The 26,838-nt window shown below is 41.2% G+C and overlaps 1 protein-coding gene across 6 annotated transcripts in view; it reads right to left on the bottom strand.

The window, feature by feature from the left end:
• Positions 1-5,200: 5,200 nt before the first annotated feature.
• The window catches only part of GOLGA4 (golgin A4), a 98,283-nt gene continuing 76,645 nt past the window's right edge, over positions 5,201-26,838 (bottom strand). For 5 of the 6 annotated variants that reach the window (XM_031952645.1, XM_031952658.1, XM_031952664.1 and 2 more), the window contains 6 exons: positions 26,731-26,799; positions 25,541-25,616; positions 18,678-18,781; positions 14,736-14,822; positions 7,660-7,723; positions 5,201-5,473 (listed from right to left, as the gene is read on the bottom strand). In XM_031952645.1, coding sequence (XP_031808505.1) covers positions 7,694-7,723; positions 14,736-14,822; positions 18,678-18,781; positions 25,541-25,616; positions 26,731-26,799 — 366 coding nt within the window. In that variant the 3' untranslated portion in view covers positions 5,201-5,473; positions 7,660-7,693. The remainder of the gene's footprint in view (positions 5,474-7,659; positions 7,724-14,735; positions 14,823-18,677; positions 18,782-25,540; positions 25,617-26,730; positions 26,800-26,838) is intronic. The other variant, XM_031952651.1, reaches the window with a different exon arrangement.

Here is a 26,838-nt window from a genome sequence, read left to right as displayed (position 1 = left end):
TCCTTCAGTGTGAAACAGACTTCTGGGGACCACAGGTTACTTCCCCTCCTTGTTCTTGCTCCTCATTCAGCCCAGAGCTCAGACACGGCTGGGGAAAGCGTAGGACTGGGGACTACCTCGAAGAAGAAACTCCTCTGTAAATCAGTCTCAGTTGTCCAGAGCACAAGAGGGCTTGCCCGGGAACACAGGCCAGGCTGTCAGAGACCAGACCCCCACACTGACTAGAACCCAGAGGGCATTTCACAAATGCTCAGTGACTGATCTCGGGCTTGATTGGTGGATGTTCAAGAATAAAACAGATAGATATATAGATAGATATAGATATAGATAGATATCTATCTCTATATATCTCTATATATCTCTATATCTCTCTCTCTCTCTCTCTCTCTATATATATATATATATATATATATCAGCACAGCTGAAAGGTGATTGAGTTATAGTCCTGGAACGTACCATGCACATTAATAGGTCTATTCTTTCTTAGGGGGGAAGGAAAGGTCAAGAGGGGAAGGTTGTCGATATATTGGGATGTGACTATAATATAAAAAAGGCATCAATTTTAAATGGGAGAAAGAAACTGGAAGGAGATTGGTGAATCAATCAAGAACAGGCGTGTAATAAGCACTACTATGTGCCAGGCACTGGGGATGCAAAGATTTAAGTGAAACAAGGGAGATTGGATTTTTGTCCCAGTGTAAGGTCCCTCAGAGGGGAGCCTACAAGAAAAGATTGACAATTCCTGGGCGGTTCAGTGCCAAGAGTCCTGGGCCCGGGTTCAGATCTCAACTCCATTCCTCACTCCCATCCCTCCAAGCATCTGCATCTCGATTGCAACCATGGCAGGATCTGTGCTTCTGGCCTGCTGCTAAGGGTTGTCTGGAGACCCAGAGGATCCCCGACCTGGGGCCAGAAAGATCCCGGAGGCCATCTAATCCAAGTAGTGTTCTCACTACAAGTGAGAACAAAGGCCGAGGGTCAGTCACTGCCTTGGCCGTGCAAGGATAAAGGACAAAGGCTGGGGGCAGGAGCTGAAGTCGGTCTCCATGCAAGGCCACTCTTGGTCCACGTTTTTATCCTACATTTTAAGAAAACCAACCTCCAATTGTCCAATTCGGTGCCTTGGAGCTTTAAGGCTCACTTCCTTGCAAAGACGATTTTCCACTTGATCCCGATTTCTCCTTTAGATGAATTCCCTGTGAAAGCGGAGGTTCCTTTGGATGTTCCTGTTCGCAGGTGATTTTGTGCCAAATGCAGTAAGGTCCAGAACCTTACAGGGCCCCTCACAGGACGATGCATGTTTACAGAAATCCCTGGCCGAGAAAAGCCAAAATACGTGAATATGACAGGGCCAGACAGGTGGCCCATTGGGTCGCTATATCAGGGCACAGAACTGGAAGGTCACTGCAGATGCGCAATGGGTGGAGCCCAGAATTGAAAATGATCAAGAGGGAACCAGATCACATTTGGAAAATAATGTCTCCCATGGGATCTCAAGAGGCCTTTAGGTTCCAAGATCCATGTTATCAAACACAAATATTGTCCTGGGAATGCAATGCAGCGGTGGATTAAAGAACCCTAAACTCTGAAGAATCCAAATTTCAGGTGACAGTGGTAAACAGCGGAGAGGCTCAAGCAGGCTGCGACGTGTTTTCAATAAGGATCTACAAGAATTTGGGGGGTTATCACGAAATAACTCAGAAAAAAGCTCAGAAAGAAGACGGGCTGGCCGCAGAGCCGGGGCTGAGGGATGACAGCCCAAACTAGCACCAACAAAGTAAAAAGTACAAGGAAGAGAAGCAGCCAGGCGGGGCGGCAGGTAGAGCAATGGAAAAGAGCCAGAAGACCCAAACTCAAACCCTCAGCCATTCACCAGCTGGTGACTGGGGACATCACTTCCCACGTGCCTTGTGGCCCTCTGGCTCTTCCTGCCTGACTTCCACTTCCGCTTCTATTAACAGTCCAATTGATCTGCCTTCTTTCTGGTGTGAGAACGCCCCCCACCTTCACTCGACTCTCCTCTTGCGGGATTTATCCATTAACAACCATTTATCAAACATAAGGTCCGAAGCACTGAGGGTAAAAGCAAAAAAGAGACTCCCTGAGACTTACCTTGTGTCCTGGAGTGCCCAATCACAACCAAATACTAATAATCAGCATTTCATTCTTTAAAAATATTTCATCCTCCTAACCACCAGCTCGGGAGGTAGCTGCTATTTCTGTGTCGGGCAGAGACGGAGGCATACTACGGACGTCACTGAATTATATAATACAAGTGGAAGTGTGGGATAATGCAGGAAGCAGTTAGTCTTGTCTCAGTGGATACAGGTTCAAATTCAGCCTCAGCCTTCACAGTCTAAACGACCCCGGCCCAGCCATGTCATTTCTCCGACCCTGTTTCCTGCTATGGAGGACAAGGAGACCGCTCCGACAAATGGCCATTCAATCCTGCATTTCTCCCCAACTTTACTCTTTGCAGGGCCCTTGGGCCAAGTTCTGGGGCTCCCTGTGGGCTCCTGCCCAGGACAGTGAGGTCAGGCCCACCCAGCCCAGGAAGCACAGCGTGGCAGGGGGACACTCCTGCCACTAACAAACTCAACTAGGCTAAAGGAAAAAATTCCAGTCCCACTGGGAGAAAAGGTGCTTATTTTGTAAGGTCATTACATGGCTACAGTGAAGGCACCAAGCCTCCAGGGGGCAGCAAAGTGCCTTCCCAGACCCTCCAGAGCACTGAGAATTCAACACCATCCAAACTAACCAGCAGATCCAAAGGCTTTTTTGAACTGTATGTTTTGTATAGAAAGACCAAGAATGACAAAGGTGTCGGGAGTATTATGATGAGTACAGGCCACATAACCAAAGACTCCTGTAAAATAAATGCGATTTTTCTTTTAACATTTGGTGAATTTGAATCATAGCCAAAAAATTAGATAATTTTTAAAAATTAAATGTGCATCTTCATATTTAACCCATACTGGATTACTTGCTGTCTATGGGAAGAGGCAGAAAAATACGGTACACGAAGTTTTGCAAAGGTAATGTTGAAAACTACCTCTGCACATACTTGGAAAAATAAAAAGCTATTAAAGGAAAAAAAGAAAAGTAAATCCAAAATTAAATGTGCATTTTAACAATTTTCAGAGAAAGTAATCTCACCATGTAAAATGTTGTAACACCTCCATTACTTCCTCCAAATCCCCAACAGCATCCTCTGCTTGGCCATTCATTCTCATTCCCTTTCAGCCTAAGTTGAGTGTGGTGCGGACTTTTTTCAAGTGCTGGTTCTGTGACCCTGGGCAAGGCACTTAACCGTTCACAGCACTGTGGGCAGCTCTCTTGGATCATAAGCTGCAGAGTGTGCTGGCCTGCATTCGTGGAAGAAGTTTCCTGATTTAAGAGTTCTGTCCTCTAGTTTTTGCTTTACATGATTTCCCAATGATGTTATAGCTTTTAAAGAACATTCAAATCTGTCATTTAATCATAGTTATTAAATAAAGGTACCACAACTTATTTCATCATTCTCCTATCACTGCTTCCACTTTCTCGAAATTAAAAATAATGCTATGAAACTTAACATCTTTTTTTTGTTGATTTATGAAAAAAATCAGGTTATATTCTTAATACAATTACTAGGTCAAAAAGTATGATTAATTTGTACTTTATTGTACATTAATACTGGATTACTCACCAAGAAAAAGCCAGCACACATATCTGCAATTTCACCAGCAGTGAATGAGTACAGCCTTTATAACCTCATTAACAAATTAAAGCAATTCTTCTGAGGTCTCACCTTCTACCTGACAAAACAAGCAAAAACAACACCCTCAAGAGATAAAAGCGAGAAGCAAAGTCCAATATATTCAAGAATATAATAACAAAGAATGAAAGCAAAAGTAGAAGCCCAGCAATTGGGGAATTGTGGAAGGAACTCACAGGGAATGGAATGGGACATTCCATGGCTTCCAGATTCCGAGTTAGAAGGAATCTGAGCCCACTAAATCCAACCTGCTTCTTTTTACAACGTTCCCAACTCCTTTTACTACAATTTGATCTTAGCTCTTCCTGACATCTTATGACAAAAATCTGTATTATTCAAAGAAATCTGGGAAAACACATATGAATGAACACGGTGAAATAAGCAGAACTGAAAGAACAATATGCACAGTGTAGATGAAAAATATACTAAAATAAAAATTCCCTCAACAATTCAAAAACTAAGAACCGTCCTGAAGAAGCAACAAGGAAACCTATCACCCTTTGCTTAGCAGAGATAGGGCTCTGCAAGCTAAATACTGCTTAAGTATCAGAAGGATTTATTTAAATCAGTCATTTTGGCTTAACTGTTTTTCTTTATCAAAAGGTAAAGTTCCCTTTGGTAGGGGAGAAAGAAAGGAGGTCTTCAAAAATGATATATACAAAAAGCAGTTATAATTTTCTCAAAGAACATGTTCAGTACATAGCTTTACTTATAGAGGTTACTAAGAATTTAAACTTAAAAACACAGAAAACCAATGATGCAGAATGCTTTCCATATCCTGCCAGAAAGGCAAAGACATAAATGTGCAGAATGGGACAAATATTTTTGCAAATGGTCAATATGAGGATTTGTTTTGCTTGACTTTTCATGTTATAAGGATTTTGTTTTCCTTTAAGGAGGAGCCACCATGGTGGCAGAGAAAGGGAGCAAAAGGACGAATACTCAATCACTGAAAAAAAATTTTTAATGAAACACAAATACAAGTTTTATACAGTAAATAAATCTTTATTTTTTTCTCTGTTCATCCTAGATTGACATTGCCAACAGTCACAGATCAGCATATGATACAGTTATGTATTAACTATTTACAATTTACAATATTTTTTTCCTGGAAAATATAAGTACAAAAGCGAAATAAACAAATGAGGTACTGCCATTTGGATTCGTCAGAAGCAAAAGCTTAAAGAACTAGTCTTTAGCAAAAAAAAAAAAAAAAAAATCAACAAATCATATCTAGATAATAATATAGTTAAATCTCTCTAATTCATCAGGAAAAAAATTTATCAAATTCCACCTCAAAATGTATTGCACGAGTCATTTAAACTAAAACAGAACCCCATTTCACCCCAGAAAAAAAATCACCCTAAAATAAATAAACCCAAGAGGCAAACCATCAAGTTCAAATCCTAAAATGAAGGAGAAAAAAGGGGCAAAAACCACCACTCCCGGGATCATCTCATTCATTCCAATCAGTACTCCAGCCCCTCCCAGTGCCGTTCCCTGCCCCCAGCCAAATATGGCGGCTTAGCCTTGGGGGACAGCTTCGGCTGTCTGCGTGGACCCCCTCCGCACTGCCTCTCCAGGGACCTGAGAAGCAGCTTGTCATCCAGCACGCCTTTTCTCAAAGAAAAACAGAGACGTGGACAGTTTTTTAAGCAGCACAATCAAGGAACACACTTCATCCCAATTTCTTCAAGATGACAATCGGAGCCATGACTAGAAAAGGATAAAAGACAAGAAGTAAAATTACCTGTTAACTTTTGCCACGAAAAAAGAACAAAGTAGTTTCTGTCAGTAAAATTCAAATTGTAACATAGTCTAGTATTTGGCATAAAGGTCTAGAAAGATTTCATAATTAAATCCCCCAAATCTTTTAATATTTCTCTTAGTCTAACCCTCCAAAACAATATTTTCTTTTTAGAGAAAAAAAAATGAATGACCCAAAACTGAAATCAAACAAAAAGGGATCAAAAATATTTGCTTCCTTGTAGGCCCAACACCCCAAAAGCTGCTTAATAAGGAACCTAATATAATTAAAAAGCCCTTAGCATCCCTAGCAAAAGGAGGCCACCAAATCTTTACAATGGCCTTTCCCATTAAAGACTTCTCAGCACCATAATATTTCAGTTTGAAAAGTTATGTTTTATTTGAAATTACTGAGCTCATTTTTAAAGCCTTTGTGAAAAGAAAAAAACTCTAAAAAATGAAGCTAATACTCCCCTTATAAGACTTAAAACAGTCAAGGAAGTGGATCAGACATAAATTTCAAGGCTAAAAAAGCTATGAGATAATCAACCAAATGAAATTAAGAAATCAAAGGGCAGTTTCAAAGACACTGGTCCCAGCCATCCATTCCCTTCTCCCACCAACACTACATAATATAAAATTTAACAGAAGAGATAATGAGGAAAGAGTTTGTGAAATCACAAATGAAAGGAACTGATTTCTTAAAGTGATTTGCAAAATGAAAACTATATTCCATACATATGTATAATATAATATACATATACATTCCATACATATATAAACTGGTCTTTTCCATATTTTCATTGTACATTCATTATCATGTTAGTTTAATGATCATATTAGATTAGGCAACAAAGGTTGGGGATACCAAGTTTGAATAAATGTGCTCCAGTAAAACTACCTGATGTGAATACTCTCTCAAGCTCTTCATAGGACTTAGGATTTGCATGTACTTTGTACTACACCCACCCCAGGAGAATGGAAGTTCCTAGAGGGAGGAGTTGTCTTGAGTAGGCCTTTGAATCCCGAGCTTAGCAAAGGACCTGCCCATGACAGATGCTTAAGAAAAAAAAAAATGTGGAATTGAATGATCAAATCACTGTATTCAAATGATAAAAAATTACAAATGTGAACTGTCCTAAGTTAGTGGCAACAATTAACAGCTGTAATTTAAAAAATAAATTATAACTTCGTGGGCTATTAACACTTCTTAAAGAAATGCTCAATAGAAATGATATACATCAAATACAGAATGAGGACAGACCATGTATTAAATACATTTTATGTATTGAAAAAAAGTTTAATACATAACTTTTATGTATTAAAGACATAATCACAGATGTCTAAATTTAAAAAGCTTGAAAATGAAAATGTTGGTATGAAGGTAATAGTGTAACTACAGTTAAACTTCATTCACTAATTACCCCATTAATTCAGACTTTGTGAAAATTCACAGATCAGGCTGAAATTTTCCTGGTGGGAAGGGAAGGGACATACCTGTCCATGACTTTAATAGAATGAACAAAATTGCAAAGGGAATTTTGAAGATAATATAAGAGAACTCTCTGGGCTAATTATTAAAACAGTAAAATAGATTGTGAGAGGTCTTTGACTGGGTAAAACTTAAAGCACATTTATGTGCTAATAAAAATCAAATGAAAATAATTCTCAACGAATATTCTTCACATTTCCTCTAAATTCAGAATTGTCTTCTACCACGTTGGTCACATTTGACCATGTTAAAACTCAGATCTGTGATATTTATAACTTTAATACTAATTTGCCATTTGGTTGTATGTTTTTCTCTTTTTATCATTTCAAAAATTTTATCATTTTATCATTTCAGCTGATTTTGTTGTTGTCTTCTCTGGAGGAAGAATAGGAAATAAGGAGGCTGGCTGGACATTTTTTTAACTCCTGTTTAAGGGTTTCCAAGAACAACTTAAACCATCTGAAGAGCACTTCAAAGGTTAATGTTTCATAAAATAAAGTTAATTTAACAGTGCAAACATAGGCCTAAAATTAAGAGGTTTTCTTAGGATCAGCTCACATGAAAGATTTTTATTCGAGAGGAACAGAATTCCAGGGAAGAATTGATTTCATGCAGGCCATTCGATTTTGTATAAAAGATACAGGATAAAGTATTCTTCACTCACCCACATGCTAACTAAGCACAGACTGACGGCTTATTCAGAAGATACCACTGCGAGCTGAAGCAAACTACAAAGTCGGGAAGAAAAAAGCTCATTGAATGACTTTTTAAGAACGAACAATAAAATACAGCTGAGGTGTATATACAAGGTTAATAGGCTGAAATAAAATTCTATTTTAACTTTTTCTTCCACAATTAGGAAGAACTTAAAATTCCCTATGACTTTCCCATGCTTGGCACATGCATCACTTGAATTCTGAAATTGTCTTTACAAATTGCACAAAAAATTTTAAAATGATAATGGTGAATGTTTACCCAAGGGAAGGCAGCTAAGATAACAGAGGTGTAACTCATTTTAAGCAAACCCAATATATGAAAATCCAAAATTATAAAACAAAAATTAAATTTACTTTTCCTGAGAGAATCTGTCTATGATTTTATTAGAATGAACAAAATGACAAAGAGAATTTTTAGACAATATAAGAGAACCATCTGGGCAAAAAAAAAAAAAAAAAAAAAAATTACTCCCTTTAAGGAGTTTTTTAATAGATGCTCCAGCGGTGTATTTAAAATAGCATTTGATTTACAAACTATAAAATTACAAAAATTCAATCTACTTACAACTTTTCTTTAGGAAGGCCACAATTTGTAAATTTTTTGAAATCTCAGTTCCACATAAATCACATTTAAATTACTACTGGATAAATGTCTTATATTTAGAAACAAGACAAATTACTGAAACGAAGTTCTGTCTGAAATGGTTACCATTTCTCTTGATTTAAACCCTTAGAACCAAAGAAACAGGCCCAAGATCACAGTTCAGTGTTGTACTAAAGCAAAGTTGTCTAAATGCAATGTATGTGCCATTAAGTACAGGGAAGAATCATAAGTACTGTATAATTTTAAACTTTCAAATGTGTTTTAAAAGTCTATCTATAAACTGTTAATAAAAGGTGAACCCAAGAGCTGAAATAAAGTTAGTTCAATTCCAGAAGCTTCATTGTATTTACATTCAGAGTCAGTGGGAGAATTCAGGATGCTCCCAAATCCTCAGACTTAGTGACATGTCAGTAGCAGAGTTATTGAGCCTTCGGCCACTGAGAATAACTTATTTTCTTAAACTACAATCTATGGGCTAGCTGATCTGATCCATTTAAAATCCTTCCATGCAAAAAGGGGCATATTCAACCATCCTGAAAACATCATTCAGAAGATTCAATTAAAATAAGATGAAAATGATTCTGTAGAAGACAACAAAAGGGGGAAAAGATGAAGACTGGCTGTAACTCTTTTAAGGCTAGGAGTTGGAAAATTAGAAATAAAAGGGGATTACTGGGCTTATATCCCAAGGAGATACTAAAGAAGGGAAAGGGACCTGTATGTGCCAAAATGTTTGTGGCAGCCCTGTTTATAGTGGCTACAAACTGGAAAATGAATGGATGCCCATCAATTGGAGAATAGTTGGGTAAATTATGGTATATGAACATTATAGAATATTATTGTTCTGTAAGAAATGATCAGCAGGATGAATACAGAGAGGCTTGGAGAGACTTACATGAACTGATGCTAAGTGAAATGAGCAGAACCAAGAGATCATTATATATGTCAACAACGATACTGTATGAAGATATACTCTGATGGAAGTGGATTTCTTTGACAAAGAGACCTAATTCAATTTCAATTGATCAATGATGGACAGAAGCAGCTACACGCAAAGAAAAAAAACACTGGGAAATGAATGTAAACTATGTGCATTTTTGTTTTTCTTCCCTGGTTATTTTTACCTTCCGAATCCAATTCTCCCTGTGCAACAAGAAAACTGTTTGGTTCTGCACACATATATTGTATCTAGGATATACTACGACATATTCAACATATATAGGACTTCTTGACATCTAGGGGAGGAGGTGTAGGGTGGGAGGGGAAAAATCAGAACAGAAGTGAATGCAAGGGATAATGTTGTAAAAAAAAAATTACCCTGGCATGGGTTCTGTCAATAAAAAGTTATTATAATAAATAAAAAGAAATAAATTAATTTTAAAAAAAAGAAATAAAAGTAGATGACTTTCTACATACAACAAGAAATAGTACATTATCCACAAAATATCCAACAAGATAAATAAGAACATTATAAACCAGGCTAAATCTCTATGGTGTTCATTTAAACTTTCCTAATAAATAAATAAAGTTAAATTCTGGCCATCCAGCTAAAACTGAATTTCAATCAATGCCGTTTTATCGTAGCTGGAAGGCTGGACCTGCAGGTTGGAAGATGTGAGTTTGAATTCTAGCTGGGTGAGTGCAGGAAAGCTGCTTCACTTCTGTTTCCTCCTGTGTTAGTTGAGGATACCAATGGCAGCTACCTCCCCAATGGTTGTGAGATCAAATGAGATCCTATTTCAAAGTTCTGTAGAAATGCCAGCTGTCATTACGATTATCGGCTACTATTTTAACAAAGGATTTTATATCCACAGAGGGAATGTGGCATGGGGGCAAAATACTAGCCCAGCAATTCTGGACTCTGAGCCTGATTGGAAAGATTATTCCACAGATCTGAACTGCAACGTCCTGATCTTTAAAATGGGCACCTACCTGAAAGAGGTGGCTGTAAGGAAGAGTTCTAATCCTGACAGCTGGTAAGGATTATATCTCTGGATGTTCTGAAGCAATGGGAAAAAGTTTACACCTGCTTAATATTCTTTTTCTTTACCTGGATATTAGGGGAAAGGGACTGTGAGCAATGAATTAGGAATTGATTTGTAATCCCTCATCTGATGAGGGAAGCATCCATCAAGGCTAGTCAGGAGCCAGAGGAGGAGAGCCCAGGGTCCTAAAACTCAACTGTTATCAGTCTCATGCCAAGAACCAAAAGCCATTCTCATGTGGGGCCAGAAGGGAACCCAGACTCTGAAGTGGACCTCCAGGAGCCACCCAAATCACAGTGGGCTGAGGATTCAGTCCAGGGATTCTGATGGCTGAGGTAAGCTTAGTAGGTGAACAACATCTAGCAGGCCCTTGCAAAGTCTATATCGGCCTTCCTTTGGGAATAAATCCTAGGAAACCAAATTCTGCTCTGAAACGTGCAGGGAGTGCTGGGGAGGGGTCATCCTAGGAGCAGTGGGCTGAGAGCAAGCCATCTCTTAATCCAAGAAAGCTAGTCTGTGAAGAATTTTCAGAAACTCATAGAATCTCAAAAGCTGGAAGGGCCCACAGAGAATAATCCAATCTGAACAGCTCAATCCCTGGAGTCGGGAGCTGAAGATTACAGGTGTGAAATGATAGTACAAAGGGACCCCATAACCAGGGCGGGGTGAAGGGGGCAAGATGATCTGGGGTCTGGTGAGAACTGATGTCAGAGTAATGATCACAGACATTTACGAAGCATTTAGGGCTTATAAAAGCATCTTCTGAGGGTTCTTTCATTTCATCTTCAGAGCTCACTAAAACAGGTGCCAGGAGTATTATTACACCCATTTTGCAGTTGATGAGGGACAGGAAAGCTAAGAAACGTGCACCAAGGTACGTCTACGTGCACAAGCGCTCGCTTGCACAGATACATTCAAATAGACATACTCTCACAAAGCAGGCATCTGCAGCCTCTCTTCCCTCCAGGGCCAGGGGTCCCTGGCAGGGTATTCTGTGCAGAGCTCATAAAGTCTATATGCTTGAAAGTATATAAAAGATCAGGAAAGCTTGAAGGGCTATCACTGAAAACTGCCATTTCCATCGTGTGTCCTAACAAACAATTCTGCCACTTCCTATGACCCACTTCACTGCCCCCATGGCACCTGAAGGGGGAGGTCCTGGTGAGTGGCGTGCCAGGTGCCCCCGAAGGCAGGACAGGCGCCGGGAAATCTGGAGAGTGGGGGTGCAGAAGAGGAGATCCATTTAGCCAAAGGAAGCGTCCAGCAGGAGTTGTCACAGTAGATGGAAATGAGATGCATTTTTGGGGAAAAGTCAGGCAGGATTGCTCCTGACCTTCTGGGGTCTTTCTCCCTTGGGGGACAGTGTACCCCCAAACCATGCTAACCTGAGCTGACCAACAGCAAGGGAAAACATCGACTCCAACCCCCAAGGCCGAGGAAGACACAGCAGCCAAGCAGGAGAGTCGGGAAGCAGCCAATAAAAATGGCAGGGGACGTGGGGAAGAGACATCCCTGCACCGACTCTGTTAAGGACACAAAGGGGCTCTCAGTCCTGCTCGTCCCCTCCCCAGCTGACTGACTGAGAAGTCTTCCCCCCTCCCCCCCCGAGCCTCCGTTTCCTCCTCTGTTACCCTGGTACCAGCCACCTCACAGGGACTGAACAGGGCTCCCTGTGGGCCAGGCACCAGGTCACCTACAGAGGCCTGAGGGATGGGAGAGTGTGCGTCAGATGGGAGTTCCAACGACCAACTGGTAATGACTCCCATGGCGATCCCATCCTCTGAGAGGCTCATCTCTCTTGTGGGATGGAGCTGAGAGCGCAGGAGCCATTGGCCCAACGGCAAGGGCCCGGCCACCTCCAAGCCCAGCTGACTCTTACGTTTTCTGTGTGAGCGTTTATGCCTTGGCATCAGAAAATACTACAAATTAGGGCAGGATGTATCGCTTTGTCTAGACTTCAGAAAGGAGCAGAAAAAATGCTAACGCTTCCAATTAAACTTAAAAAGTGTCCAGAGGACCATTTTTTAAATAATTACCCACACACCCTTGCCTTCCCTGCTGGGCTCAATCATCACCAAAATGAATCAGTGTCCAAAAAGCCCTGGTCTAAGTCAGAAAGGAAAACAGAGGCACAAGGGAGGCAAGAATGTTTTTGTGCACCATATTCCCAATTTTCCCTTGAAACAAATCTAAACTAAGTTTTTCAGCAGAGCCCACTCTAATGATGGTAATGACAATCCCACTTTTCCTGCCTTCATAGCTGTGAGAAACCTGAGGGTCAAGCGTGTGAATGGTCACCCTGACAGCTGGCCAACCGCAGAGCTAACAGGGCAGTAAGCTGCACTTGGTCCCCAATGGCTGGCGCTCCCTCCCCATTCCGTGGCTCTGTCCTTTCTGCTCCTTGGCTTGATGACCCATCACCTGCCAAACTCCATCCCCTTGCCACCCTGCTGCTCTTCTGTGGAAGACCTAGCCACAAAGCCCTCCCTCATCTCCCCGATTGCTCTCACACTGATTAAGGCCCTGATTCCAAATTCCTTGAGGGCAGGCACTTTGTACATCCGATGGCACAATGCCTTGTCCAGAGAGGACATGTGCTGGCACCGAGGGCTTACACTTTATGCCTGGTTATGTTTCCATGTCACATGTTTAGGAAGGACCTACTATGTGCAAAGAACTCTGAGGAATGCTGTCAGGTATGAAAAGGACAGTCCTAATTTCCACTGGGAACCAATCAAGGAGCATTTGCTAAATGCCCACTCAGTGCCAAGTTAGGTGCTGGGTGCCAGGGATTCAGAGACAACCAGGAATAACCTCTGCCCCTCCAAACGTCCATTACCCTAGGGGGACACAATCAGGAGGGTGGTGGCCCAATCCTTCCCAAGGCCCCAGGACACACACAACAGGCTCTCAGGCTCTGAATGCTCAGTCCATACCTCTGGCTTGTGACCTCCCTTCTACAAGAGGAGGAGGATGGCCTCCCTTGGAAGCCTCAAGGAGAACCCAGATGACCAGTCCCACTAGAAGAGGGCAGACACCAGAGTAGCCGATGACGTCCGGCTCCAGACTAGGAGACAACAAGGTCAGAGCAAAGCTTCTTGGAGAAGCCAGGACTGGGGCAAGAACTCGAAAGAAAGCAGGGAGACAAACAGGCAAAGGCTGGGAAATAGCTCCTACAAGGGGGCAAGCGGCAGGAGTCAAGAATCCTCCTCAAGCCTTTTTTTCATCTAAAAAGGATTCAGAATCTCTGAGTGTTTAACATTTTCTAACTTAATTCCCTTTAGCGGATAATGGCTCTTTCAGCTCAGGAATACGATACCAAAAATAAGTGACGCTACAGAAGTACTTACTAAAAACCAATGATTTTCATGTTGTGATTGAATTTCTCCAGAGCACAAGTCTGCATTCACAGGGGATGGCAAGAAAGGAACAGCAGAGAAATACCTCACAAGCACAAACGGAAAACTCTTCATCCAACGTGACAGCACAAGAGTAAATAGGCAATTACCAAGGTCGCAAAGGCAAGGTCCCACAATCTATTGCTGCTGAGTAAATAATGCAAGCCCCATTAAAACTTTATTGTCTGCACACTGCCCAAGCCAGCCATCAACTGGCAATGGCGAGAAGGGCCGGCTCCAGGGCGTGTCTGGCTTCCTTTTTAGACTACAAGAACACTGCTGAGAGGAACAAAGGTCACTCCTTTTCCACTGACCTTCCCAGAGCCTGACCCACAGTAGGCACGTGATCAATATTTACTGACTTTTCAAAAGGAGAAATGGCAGATTTATTGAAAACTGAGCTCAAGATCAAGGAAACCTTTAAGACTAAGCAAAGGCAGGGATGCTCCAGAGGGAATCACTACTCAGGGAGATGCTGTCCGAAAGGTACTAGGAAAGGCAGAATGGCCAGCCTCCCTCCGTGCCCAGGGGCTGCCCTGCTGCCTTCACTAATCGGGCACAGGGAGAGCATCCACACTGACTTGTCTGGTAGCTACAAGGAGAGACAGTTCTGCTCAACACAACTTAGCATAAAGTTTTTCCAACCAGCTGTTTTACATAAAGAAGCTTTATCTGATGATCCTTCTGCCTTATAAAGGGTAAAAGACTTAGTAATATTTGAATTTTATGATCAAAAATTAGTGAACCTTAAAATATTTTGCTTCAAATTAGGAAGCAAAAAGACATCACTTGGACTGGGCCCAAAAGATTACTAATGATGCAAGAAAAAATGCCCACCACCCTCTAACTATACTATTTGTGCTTGTACATAGTCCTTATAAGGAAATAGATTTTCTCTTCTACCACACTCATTGACATATAATCTTTGCTCAGCCTCCTGACGGTGAAATCCTTCTCACTTTTTGGGCCTTTGGGCAAGAAGGACTAAGTGACCTTAACTTATCTATAACTTAATGAAGTCTGTTTGCAAATCCTACCAGTGGCCGGGCATCTTCACGTTCTAAGATTTTCTGAGTCTGATCCGCAGGAAACTTCAGGACTGTAGTTATGACTTTTGCCATCGTCTAAAAGAAAAATCGAAGAGGATTAACGATAGTTATCATAGAACACGAAGCCCAACAACAATAACTTGATGTGCACTAGCTAAAAATCTGTTATCCAAGCTAAGAGTATTCTTTCGAAATCTCAAAGCCATGACAAATGAAGTATGATGTGAAGATTATCAATCAAGAAAATGTGAGACAAAACTGAGCAATCTATTATTCCAATTAGATGGCAATCCTGAAAGTCTTTTGGTTGCTCTTGGGATAAAAGGTGCTTACCAAAGAGCAAAAGCTCCCTGGCACTACCAAGGTCAAATACTCTTAGCCCTTTTCATCTGGTGAAGATGAACTTTGGAAAACTGCAATAAATAGCTCATCAATTAGTAAGTCCCTTTCCTTTGGAACAATCTATCTGAGAACTGATGCAATGACAAAATATATGTTCAAAGTAATCAGAAACGGATGGTCACCCCAAGCCCAACTGAGACTCTATCACATCATAGATCTCACAAACACTTGCTACCGCATGAACATGAGCATGCTCAGAAGGGTTGGGGGGGTTTCCCAAGACATGCAGCACATCAGCCTACTGGAAATACAACTTAGATTTCAAATAAACACAGGATGTATTGCTTTGCGGAAGACAGATGAATCAAAACATCATACATGGCAGCTTGCAAAACAAGATCCTAAGTTGTGCAGATCTGAATAAATATACCGTAAGTCAGACTGTTACCCATAAGCTCCTGGAAAATTCTCCTCAAAGGATGAAACTTTCCCTATTTGGTTCTCAAGGTGAGGAGTTTTGAGGGAAACAGAGAGGAAAGAAGACACCACTTATGAAAATAAAATAACAAATTCAGTGCTTAAATATAAAATCATGCCCAGCTGTCAGGGAGGCTACGGAGACTTCCTTCTAGGGTGTGGGAAGTTGGGAAGAGATAACCTTGTAAGCATTTTCCCTTTACCACTGCATATTTGTGCAAATACAAGGGACTTCTCTGGGGGAATGTGTTTTGCTCTGTGCGTCCAGGTATATATTTGTGTTTGAGAAGATCCACTGTCTGTCATGAGCTAATTACTTTTATAATCACATGTGACAAAAATAATGCCATAATTCTTTTTTGACTTAAGCCTGTCGTGCCTGTTTTTACTCCAAAGTCAACATAAGGCCCAAGTACAATAAGAATGTCCCACAAACCAGGAACTAATATTATAAACTACAGATTTTGGCTTTTCCAATTCTCACATCCCTCAAGACTAGACTCAAAAAATATAATTCAATTCTCAAAAGATTTTTAGAAGTAGTCTAGAGAAGGTCTTATTTCAATTCTTTCACTCTACTAAGGAGAGCATCACCCTGTACTAAGCCTAAAATTCACACATGGTGGTGTCTTAAATATGTCGATATAAATATTTCAACCTAATCATTGCAGAGTTTATTTTCCTAGCACAGTCACACAAGGTCAAACTTCTTAAGAGACCATTAAAGATCCATTTAAAGGAAGATCCTTAAAAAGAGAACTGGTTTTGGTGCACTGTTCAAGGTCACAAAAATCTACTTGTGCTACTTAAATATTACAAATATCTTAAAAACATGCAACATTAAAGTGCTAGCTAACCTGTTAGGAAGGCACATACTGGACACCTGTGTATCCAAAAATCTGTTTGAATAAATGAAATGCAATTAACTATTCTACCATTTGTCAATTTACTAAACAAGTTATCAGACACCATGTGAATAGGGGAAAAAAAGACAACATTCATTTCATCAGGCTTTTTTTTTTTAGGGCACACTTGATTAATTCACTGCGACGTCCCCTCTTCTGATTACACAATTTGCTGACTGCCCAATTAGGGAGCCAGAACTCTTGCTGAGCATGACAGAAGATGCCATCTTCATGGAGACGTCCAGGCCCCCTGCCTTAGAATATTGGAAAAGGAGATTGAATTAACTGTTCTGACAACATATTCCAAGTACAGGGGGGGAGAAATGGGAAGCTAAAACAGTGGAAACTTTTCTAATCTCCTTTTCCATAAGAAGTCATTATACAACAGCTGAGAGCAGAAATGCTTTTGTTTAACCCAAAAGGGGCAAAGAGCTGACTTCTTCGATAGACATGGCTTAGATATTCAGAATCTAAGGCACAGAAAAAGGGAAGGAAGGCACTTTGGGTGCTGCTGCTCTCTGGAGAAAACACTTGGCTCTTTTAAAATCACCTACCATCAAAATGAAGGCCATCACGAGCAATAGCAATAGCAGATGAGGCAACACAGGTCAAGGAAAACGTGCATCCTGCAAAATGGGGCAGAGCTGCGGATGATGATGATATCGTAAAGGGACAACTCCTGGGCGCCACCATGTGTTAAGTCTCAGCTGGTGTTTGTCGCCACAGACAAGATATGTATGCCCAGCCAAGCCCAGCAGAGAAAAGCCGTGGCTGCTGCTTTCTATGCCAACTTGAGGACATTATAGAATTACAACAGGCCACCTTCCACTTGCAGTAGCCAGAAGAACATAATCAATAAGCTATAGGATTTACCCATGGAAAGCAAAACAGGCTTCTTCCTCAACAACTCTGGGCAGACTGTAAATCAGTAAGCTTTCTGAAGAGGCTCTGCTAAGGCAATTCTCACCTCGGGGCAGGGGGCTAAAAGGAGGGCACACCCAAAGGTCAAAGCCTTGACCATCCCCATGGCCCCCCCTCCTCAGGAGGCGGAGGCCTGATCCATTTTGCTCACTGACAAACTGAGCCGAGAAAGGCTAACCCATGTGTCAGCGCCAGAGGAGAACCACAGCCTACCCTAGGGAGGTACAGATAAGAACCCAGGGAAGAAAAGTCATGGCCTGATGAGGGACCAGAAGAGAGGCTTGGCCCTGCTGAGCTGGGAACAGACCTGCCCTTGACCCAGAAACATGAAGGGTCAGGGAGGCCGCCCCTTCCTAATCCTGCACTGACTGGGTAACTGCAATGCCACAGAGGGATGGGCAGGTCCCACGTTCCTGAGCTGCCAAAGAGGGTCTCCTGTAATTCTGAGACCCATCAGAGAATCAATAAGTGCTTCATCCCAAGTCTGCCTTCCTGTAGGACATATTCCTGGGCTTTTATTTTCAGGTCTCTTTAGAAACCAGAGCCATAGTTTGCCCAAACACCCTATTCTCTCTTCCTCGGGCTTCCTATTTGAAAGTCAGGCAGGGTAGGGAGGGGCACAATAACCCAAACTTTAGAATATTCGATTACTTTTCCACATGTCAGAGTCACATGTTTTGTATTCTTCTATTCCTGTGATAGGAAACCCCACATAAAAGAGACTGCTCTCAGGGGAAGCCTCCCAATCAACAGAAACTCTAGACATGGGCAAACTTCCTATAAAATGGCCAGGCCAGGCGCAGTAGACACTTAGAGCACTTTAAATCTAAGGTGATTTCCCAGGCACTTTTGATAACTTTTCTCTCTAGCCAAAGTAAAAGATTATAGTTCTTCCTAAACATGTATTATTTATTCTGGAAAAACAGAAATACTGCTATAATAACCAACGTGTTTCAAAAATGGGAAATCATTTTCACATTTTTAGAGCTGAAGTGACAAAACAAATTATTCCCATAATTCAATATACATATAACTTCTATTAATCACCATTACCAAGAACGATCATAAAATTAACATTTACAGGTATAATGAACCTAAGCAAGATCTGCCAATTCCTTTTTTGCACCAAGAGTGAAATCCTGAATCATGTAATCTTCTATGGCCTACAAAGAGCACAGTACGGGACTGTAGCAAAAGAAACACCGTGGTGAGGGCACATGGGCAACACTCTCTCTTCTAACCTACAGCACACTACACGTCACTAGAAACAGAGCTTTGTCCATACCTTGGTTTCACGACCCATCATGTATTCAAAGAGCACTTTTCTCAAGTACTCAAACTCAGTTGGCTCTCCGAATAGAGAGACATCAGCATGGCAGAGATTTCCCCCTGTCAAAAAACAGATCAAGCACAAATGTTAACATGTGAATAAAATGCTTATTACTTAAAAGATTAGTAAACTAAAAACAAAGAAAGAATAATTTTTGCCTGACTTGTAATTATGTGAATAGAATCTAGTCAAAGAGAGTTAGAGTACTTATACTTTATGTCAATCAATACATTTCCTAAATTTCAGGTTTTCTGACATGGATTCACACTTTGAAGGAGAAAACTTGAGCACTGTGACTGTCATTTTAAGAAAATAATGCATATAAGGACTGAAAACAATTCTCACAACTATTGTTTTACATTATTTAATTCATTTACTTAGGACAGTTTATCTACCCATAAGTTACAGAATGATCTCCTTTTATTATTCTATCAAGACTCTTTTTTTGTCTGTGTAATATTCTAGAATGATATATATATGTTTTTGCAATGTGAAAGTTAATAGTTCACAATGATTTCATTTCAAATGTGGGATAGATGGAATAAGTTTAGTACAAAGAGCAAATGAGCTTTTCTTTTTTATTCGGGTTTTAAACATTTTCATCCAAACAGGAAATACTGCTTGCTAGACTGAATGACTGCTAATATAAAAACTGTTTATAGATTATCTCTCAACAAAACTCCATTTTGTATTTGAAATGTACAAACAACAAACATTACATAAGAAATCAACTTTAATCTGCAAACACAAATGTCTACTCATTTGTAGAAACCACCAGGGCCCTTAGTGAAATATATCCAATGTAATTTTGTTTCTAAGAAATGTTTTCCAAAGAAGCACTTCTACCTGCTCTTTTGCATATTTTCCCCAAAATATTCTATTTTAAATATGGTTCTACTCAATTTAGTTCGTAAAAGTCCTCCCAAGCTTCTCTGAAATTGCTGTCTTGATCATTTTTGTGGCACAGTTGTATTCCATCGCAGTCATTTATCACAATTTGTTCAGTCATTCCCTGGTTGATGGCATCCCTGCAATTTATTCTATATTCTATTTTAAAACTTCCTTTTACTACAATATGTGACAGCTAAAGTTTCAAGTCAGCAAGCACTAAGTGCTTACTTACTATGGAACATGGATGTTTGCTCTATCAAACTTGTTTCTGAGCCTTAGTTTTAAGTAACCACGGTGCAAATTACAATCATCCAAATAAACATGTTTTATCAAGGGGTAGCAAGAAATGACAGGCAGGGTGCAGGCTTCTGAAATAAGAACAACCTTGACTGAAATCTTGCCACTAACAATCACAAGCTGTCATATAACAACTCTCGGGCTCGTATTCCCTAGTCCACTAAATCCATAAAGAAGCTTCAATCTCTGGTGCTTCCTAAACTAATGAAATCACAAAGCCTTTCCTTGTTTTCAAATGATTATTTGCAAAAAAAAGCTTGCCCAATGTTTCAAATAACAGATTTTTAGAACCTCAGAAATAATACGGAAGTCATCAGGTCTAGTCCCTGCATGAATAAGAATTCCTTAGATAATCAGCAGTTAACAAGCAGTCTTCATTTACTAGTCATTAATCAATATTTACTACATGCCAGGTACCATTTTAAGTACTGGGGACAACACTTTCCCTCCAGGCCCGTTACCCCGCCATCAAGAAGCTAAGATTCTAATATACAAATCAAGATGTACAAAACACAGAATGGATACAGGGCAATCTCAGCACCAGCTCTCCTTTTCCTTAGGTTACATCGGACTACTGGGTTCAGGTCTAATCTCCATATTTTAAGGAGGACATTAGCCGCTGGAGTGTCTTCGGAAGAGAGAAAGCCGGGAAACATCAGGAGTACGCAGCCCTTTGAAGGGTACAGGATGCCCTTCTGAATCTGAAAAGAATCTAAGAAGTCGCCTTATGGGAGACGCATTAGACTGATTTGCCTGTCTACAGCAGGTAGACCCAGGCCCAGTGGGTGGAACCTGCAGAAAAGAAAGACTAGGCTAGGTGAAAGGAATTAACATTGCCCAGAGTAAAGCACAAGATTTCCTCCTTATTCATAATTTCAAAGTGGAGAGTGCTTCCATCTACATGTCCCTTTGGCCTCCCCAGCAATTTCTCCTCTCTCAACCTTCAGCATCTCCCGTGGACTCACTGGTTCCCCGCACCAGAAGCCGGAGAAGCTGAGAATGGCCTCCGAGCTGACTCTTGACAAGCTCGAGGGTTCCTGCGATCTGGACGTAGGAAGGGCAACACCCCAAAGGCACAGGACTTGAAGAAGAGCGGCTGGCCATGGAGGGCAGACCAAGAGGGGCCCGGGTGCTGAAGGGCTCAGGATTTGATCCTGGAGACAACTGGAGCCATCAGTTTCCTGAGGAGGATCCATGAGAAGCAAGAGACCTAAGAAGGGACCATGGTGCTGGTCGGTGGTGGGGAGAGGAGGGAGAAGGGGGTCCTATGAGAACAGTAGCAGGCCCACCAAGACTCGGTGACTGTAGGTCTGCAGACTGCAGATCCTGGTATCGGGACTCTAGCTGAACAACAGGAAAAGGGAGCTTCAGCAGGAAGGGGTTCTGGAAAAGTAGGCCACAGGCCGTGTTTGGGATGCTCAGGAGAGACCTGGGGCCTGGAAGCATTAGCACAGCCTCAAAAGCAAATCCCTGTGGGAAAGAGAGAGAGAAGGAGGATCAGGGGAGCAAGGGGGGGGAGAAAGGGGGAGGAAAGACACATGGTGATCCAGATGATGAGCCTTCAATGGAAACCCAGACACAAGAATCACAAAAAGTGGAAGGAGAGAGAATATCCAAGAGAAAAGGCGGGAAAAGAGGCAATGTGCACAGAAGTCAAGAAGGAATAAGGATGGAGAAAAGCTTGTCGGGTTTGGCATGAAGAAGTCATTGGTCATTTGAAAAAGATGTTTTTTAAAAGGGAGGTCCTTGGTAACTCAGGAGAGCAGTTTCAGGTGAACGACAGGCTTGGGGGCCAGATCGCAGGTAGAAGTGAGAAGTACCAAGGACAAATACCTTTCTGAAAGAATCTAACGGAGAAGAGGAAGAAAAAGATAGAATCCTGGCTACAGGGATGCTAAGATCCAGTGAGCAGGGAACCAGTGAGTCAATGGGGAGAGTTTCAAGGTTTGAAGAGGGGAAATGAGGGGGAGAGGAGAAGAGGGGACCAAGGGGACAAGCAGATGGAGGCATTCTCCACTTTATTACGATGGATAAGAAGGAACTTGCTATCTTGCATTTTACTTTGGGCAATGTTGATTCCTTTCATCTAGCTTCATCTTTCTATAAATTCCACCCACAGCCCTTGGGTCTACCTGGGGACAAGCAAATCAGTCTAATACTTCTTCCATAGAGCAACTTTTTAAACAGAACAACCATCCAGTGCCCTTCAAAGGGCTAAATACCCCTAATGTCTTCCACTGATCTTCGTACAACCTATTCTCTAGTTCCTTCAGCATCCTGGATGCCCAGGTACTCCAGCATGCTGATGTCCTCCCTAAAATACAGACTAAACCTGAATCCAATAGTCCAGATATGATTTAAAGGAAAGTAGAACTATCACTTCCTGTGTTCAGAACACTGAGTCTTTACCATAAGCCCCTGTGGGCATTTTTGAGCCACTTATACTGAGCGTGGCAGCTCCAGGCCCTTATATATCTAGCACCACTTATTTGTACCTTAAGATTTAAAAAGTTTACTGTCTGAACCCAAGTAGCATCCCTTCCGCTGCTCCTCAGTGAGCTCTGTCTCTCCCACTCCCAAGCAGGCACTATATACTACCTCTGACACTTCCGGGCTCTATCATTCTTTTTAAGTATTGTTGTGAGAAGTTGTGAGTTGTGAGAAGTTGTGAGTTGTGAGAAGTTGTGAGGAAGCTGGTAAAAAGAATTGAAAAATCAGTTAGTTCCAGAACAAAGAAGATAACCCATTTTCTACATGGAAGGCCTTTCTGGAGCCTGTTTCTGTCAATAACACGATAACAATCCAATCTAGCTTCAACTTATCTTGACAAACACACCTCACTCTATGTCTACAACCAAGGTATTATGAAAAAATGTTGAACAAATCTCTGCCTCCAGCTCTAACCCTAAAAAATGGAAAAAGGACTAGATGTATGAAAACATTTATAGCTTTTGTGATGGAAATCACAAGGATGCCATCAACCAGGGAATGACTGAACAAATTGTGATAAATGACTGTGATGGAATACAACTGTGCTGCAAAAATGATCAAGACAGCAATTTCAGAGAAGCTTGGGAGGACTTTTACGAACTAAACTGAGTAGAACCAGAACAACTATTTACAAGACAAAAACACTGTTAAACCAAGCAACTCTGAGAGTTGTAATGAATCCATTATCCATGATTCCAGAGGAACGATAGCGAAATTTGAACACCACAAGTAACAATCTCTGAAATAGCACTGGCATAAAGATTAACCAGATTTTTAAAAAATACTCAGAGATTCTATCACACCAAAGACACAAAGTATCTGCGGAACCTGAGAGACATCTCAATGTACAAACTATCAACTCCACTTCATCAAGTCGTTTTAGCCAAGGAAACATTTCACGTGGACAGGTTAGCAGAGATATAGCCCTTCTAACAAGGTAGCTCGGTGTCAGAAGATGAAGTGTTCTTCATATCAAATGCTGGGCCACATTTCCACTGCCTGTGGCAACTAGGAGGGTAATCCAGACTATGCTGCATCCTTTCAAATAATTTCTTTGATGGACAAACTCGTAGAGCTCCATTTCTGCCAAAGCACAGCAGTCAATAATTTCTGGACTTCCCTTACTCCTCACTCCATTTTTGAAGGGAGGAAAAAAGAGGAAATTCTATTAAGGATGTGACTCATCCAGCTCATCCCTTACAACAAGTAACTCTCCTGGAAAAGGATAGGTCGTCCCACTGATTGCCACACACAGGACAAGTAAGCAAGCTCACTGAAGCCACCAGGAACCCTGAGGGAGGCAGGAGACAGCAAGAGCCCGTCAAAGCAAACAACTGTCCCCCCCTTCAGACCCTAATGGAGACAACCCAGCTCCTGAACCCAGGAGGTCTGGAAACAGCAGCTAAATAATGGCATTAAAGAGGGGCAATTTCCTGAGTACTGCTGTGCCAATTAACTTGTAGTTGAAACCTTCCCTCGATCCTGTCTCTGTCACTGAAGTGAAAGCTCTTTGAGAGCAGGGATTCTCTGCCTCAGTCCCCTCCTCTGCAAAGTGAGGATAATAGCATGTACCTCTCCCAGGGTTGCTGAGAATAAAAATCAGCTAGTAGTTGTTAAAGCACTGCACAACTGTTGGCTACTGCTGTTATTACTGCTCTTATTAGTCAACTGGCCGGCTTGCTGCTATCTAAACTTGGTATTCTGACCCCTTCGCACAAGTTGGACTATTTGCCGAGAACACACTCCTGCCTTCCTTTTGCTCTGAAATTGCTCTAGGTTTCCTTCTAGGTTCCCTCCAGCAACAGCTCCTACAGGAAGCTTCACCTGATCCTGTTAGCCAGCAGTCAATTCAACACACATTTATTAAGCATCTAATACACATCAGGCTTGAGTTAGAAAATATGCAAATAACTATCTACCAAAAAATAAATAAATAAAATAGAAATAATCAGAAGGAAGCTTTTAGCATTGAAGGGATGGAAAAGTTATTTGTAAAAGGTGGAATTTTAGGTGAGACTTGAAAGGAGGCAGGAAAGCCAGGAGACAGACTTGAGAAGGGAGAGAACGCCAACTTGGGCCAAGAGCCAGCCATGATGACTGGATTGGGAAATAACGGCTGTGGCTGCGGTTCTGCCAAAGGATTCACCCTCACTACCTATGTCAATCACTGCTGAATAAAGTTAATTCAGGATCTAAATTTTCACCTTAACAAGTAAAAGCTGGACAGTAAAAGAAGGACCTATCAAAACTGTAACTACAAACAAGTCCAATATCATAATATCCAATATCATAAAGCATTATGGCTTTTGGCACATGCCCATCATCCCAAGGTTTTTTAAACAATGACCGACAGAACAAACAAAATCCTCCCAGGCTCTTCGAGGAGGTTGTGTCTGAAAGGGGTCTCCCAGCAGGTCAGCCCGAGTAGTCTGAGCACAAATGTGGGCTGGGATAGGAACACCCGAGTGAAAAGAGGGGAAAGGTTTTGTGGGTTTCCTAATGCCAAAGAGAAGAGCTGATATCTGATCCTGGACTTACAGACAGTCAATGAAGTTCATTGAATTAGGGGATGGAGGTGAGGGGGAAAACAAGCTGGACCAAAAACCGGGCCAGAGTGCAGAAGGCCTGGAGGCCAGCAAACAGCAGCAGGCTACGGCAGATTTTCTGAGCAAGAGAAGGCCACAACTAAAGTGATGGCTCCATGAACAGGAGTACAGATTTTCAATGAAATGATTCATTTCTTCTTTCTCTTGTTCTCAAATGAGAAGGGATCACAGAGCTTCCAAAACCACAGAAGAATGTTAAACGTCTGTGACTGATACCAAAAAAAATTATTTGAGAAAACAAAAAGGGTTGTTTTGTTTTGTTTTTAACTTCTCAGCTACTTTTCATCAAGTCCAAGAATATAAAAAGCAACCAGAGCTTCTACCGAGCCTCAAGACCGCTGCTTCCTAAGATTCAACATCCAGCCACACTTTGCCCGGTGTTACAGCTCTTTCACTCCAAAGGGAGAACCTATTTTCAAATCACATCAGATTGATTTTAAGGCTCCTTTAAGAAATTACTTTTTGTTTAATACCTAATAAAAAAGAAATATTTTTTAAGTTAATGTCTAGTAAAAAATGAGTAAATATCCTCACCTTGGTAAGGCATCCCCACTGTTGTAACATACATGTTCTTCTCATACTTCTTTAACCGGTCTTCTAGCGTATGAATCTAAAAGTTATCAATAAAATCGTTTTTTTAAATATGAAGAAAAATAAGAAATGTGTCTAAGAATCAGAGTGGCTACATAAAGGATTATAAAAATATCACCAAGGTAGAAACTCATGAAAGTTAGTGTTACCATAACCCACAACAGGCAGGGACATGAGAATTAGGGTGTTCAAAAAGTGCTCCTAAGAACAGAACTCCAGAAGCGGAATCACGAGAGATGACCAAAGACATTGTAGGAAGCAGCATGGAGACAGCATGGTAGGAAATGTCAAAGAGAAACTAAAGGACAGGAGGAAATGGACAAATCTCTGCAAATATAATCCTGAAAGCTCAAGTCAATCCACTCAAGACGACGCTTCCAAAAGCCAAAAGAAGAGTGGACAGAATAAAGATTGGACCTACCTGCTCACCTTGTAGCTTTCTTTGGCTACCAATAAAGCTTAATACTCGGTACACATGTATACAAATTCAATAACAGAAACATTAACTTCAATGAATCAATTTTTTACTTTATGAGTCAAAAAGAAAAATATTCTTCTAAGAATTGAACCTTGTAGCAAGTATTAAAAACTCAATATTTTATCCAAAGATAAATGCCTTCAAGCACTAAAAACATTCTCATCAGTTTGCGATAATTAAAAGACCAAATGGAAGATTTAAAGAATGTCTTAATCATTAAATTTACATTAATCATATAACATGATTTTTTTTATTAAAAAAGTAACCTTTCTGATGCAGAAATAGTTCAAAAAATTTCAAGGCCAACTGCTACTCAGCAAAATTAAATTCTAGCTAAATGAAAGTAAGTTGAAATGTTCAATATTCAATGCCTTTTTGAAGACTGGATCTCCCTATCTTCCTCTAACAGAACAGCGACCACACCTGGCTCTGACCCCACCCAGCTGCTTCCACTTCTAGCTGAGGCCCCTTTGGTCCTCCTTAAGAAGCCAAAGAAGTTCCCCCCTAACCCGGATCCCTCAAGCTCCCATGATGCCAAGATGGGCTTAGTGCTGATGCATCAAGTGAGCCGGCTGCCCATACCTTCCCAGGAGCACAGATTCCAGGAGCGAAGTTTGCCAGCATCATCTCTTACACAAACCCAAACTTCCCTCACCTGTTCTCTGAACTCCTGCTCTTTCAACTTGGAATCATTGACAAGAGTGGTTTTCTGGGCCAGCTGGGTCTGAAAAGAAACAAAAAAGGGATTTTTCAAACAAACTAC

The sequence above is a fragment of the Sarcophilus harrisii genome, chromosome 1 (genome assembly GCF_902635505.1).
Source record: "Sarcophilus harrisii chromosome 1, mSarHar1.11, whole genome shotgun sequence".
Lineage (NCBI taxonomy): Eukaryota > Metazoa > Chordata > Mammalia > Dasyuromorphia > Dasyuridae > Sarcophilus > Sarcophilus harrisii.
Note: the sequence above shows the minus strand (reverse complement) of the source record. Positions and strands in the feature narration are given on the sequence as shown.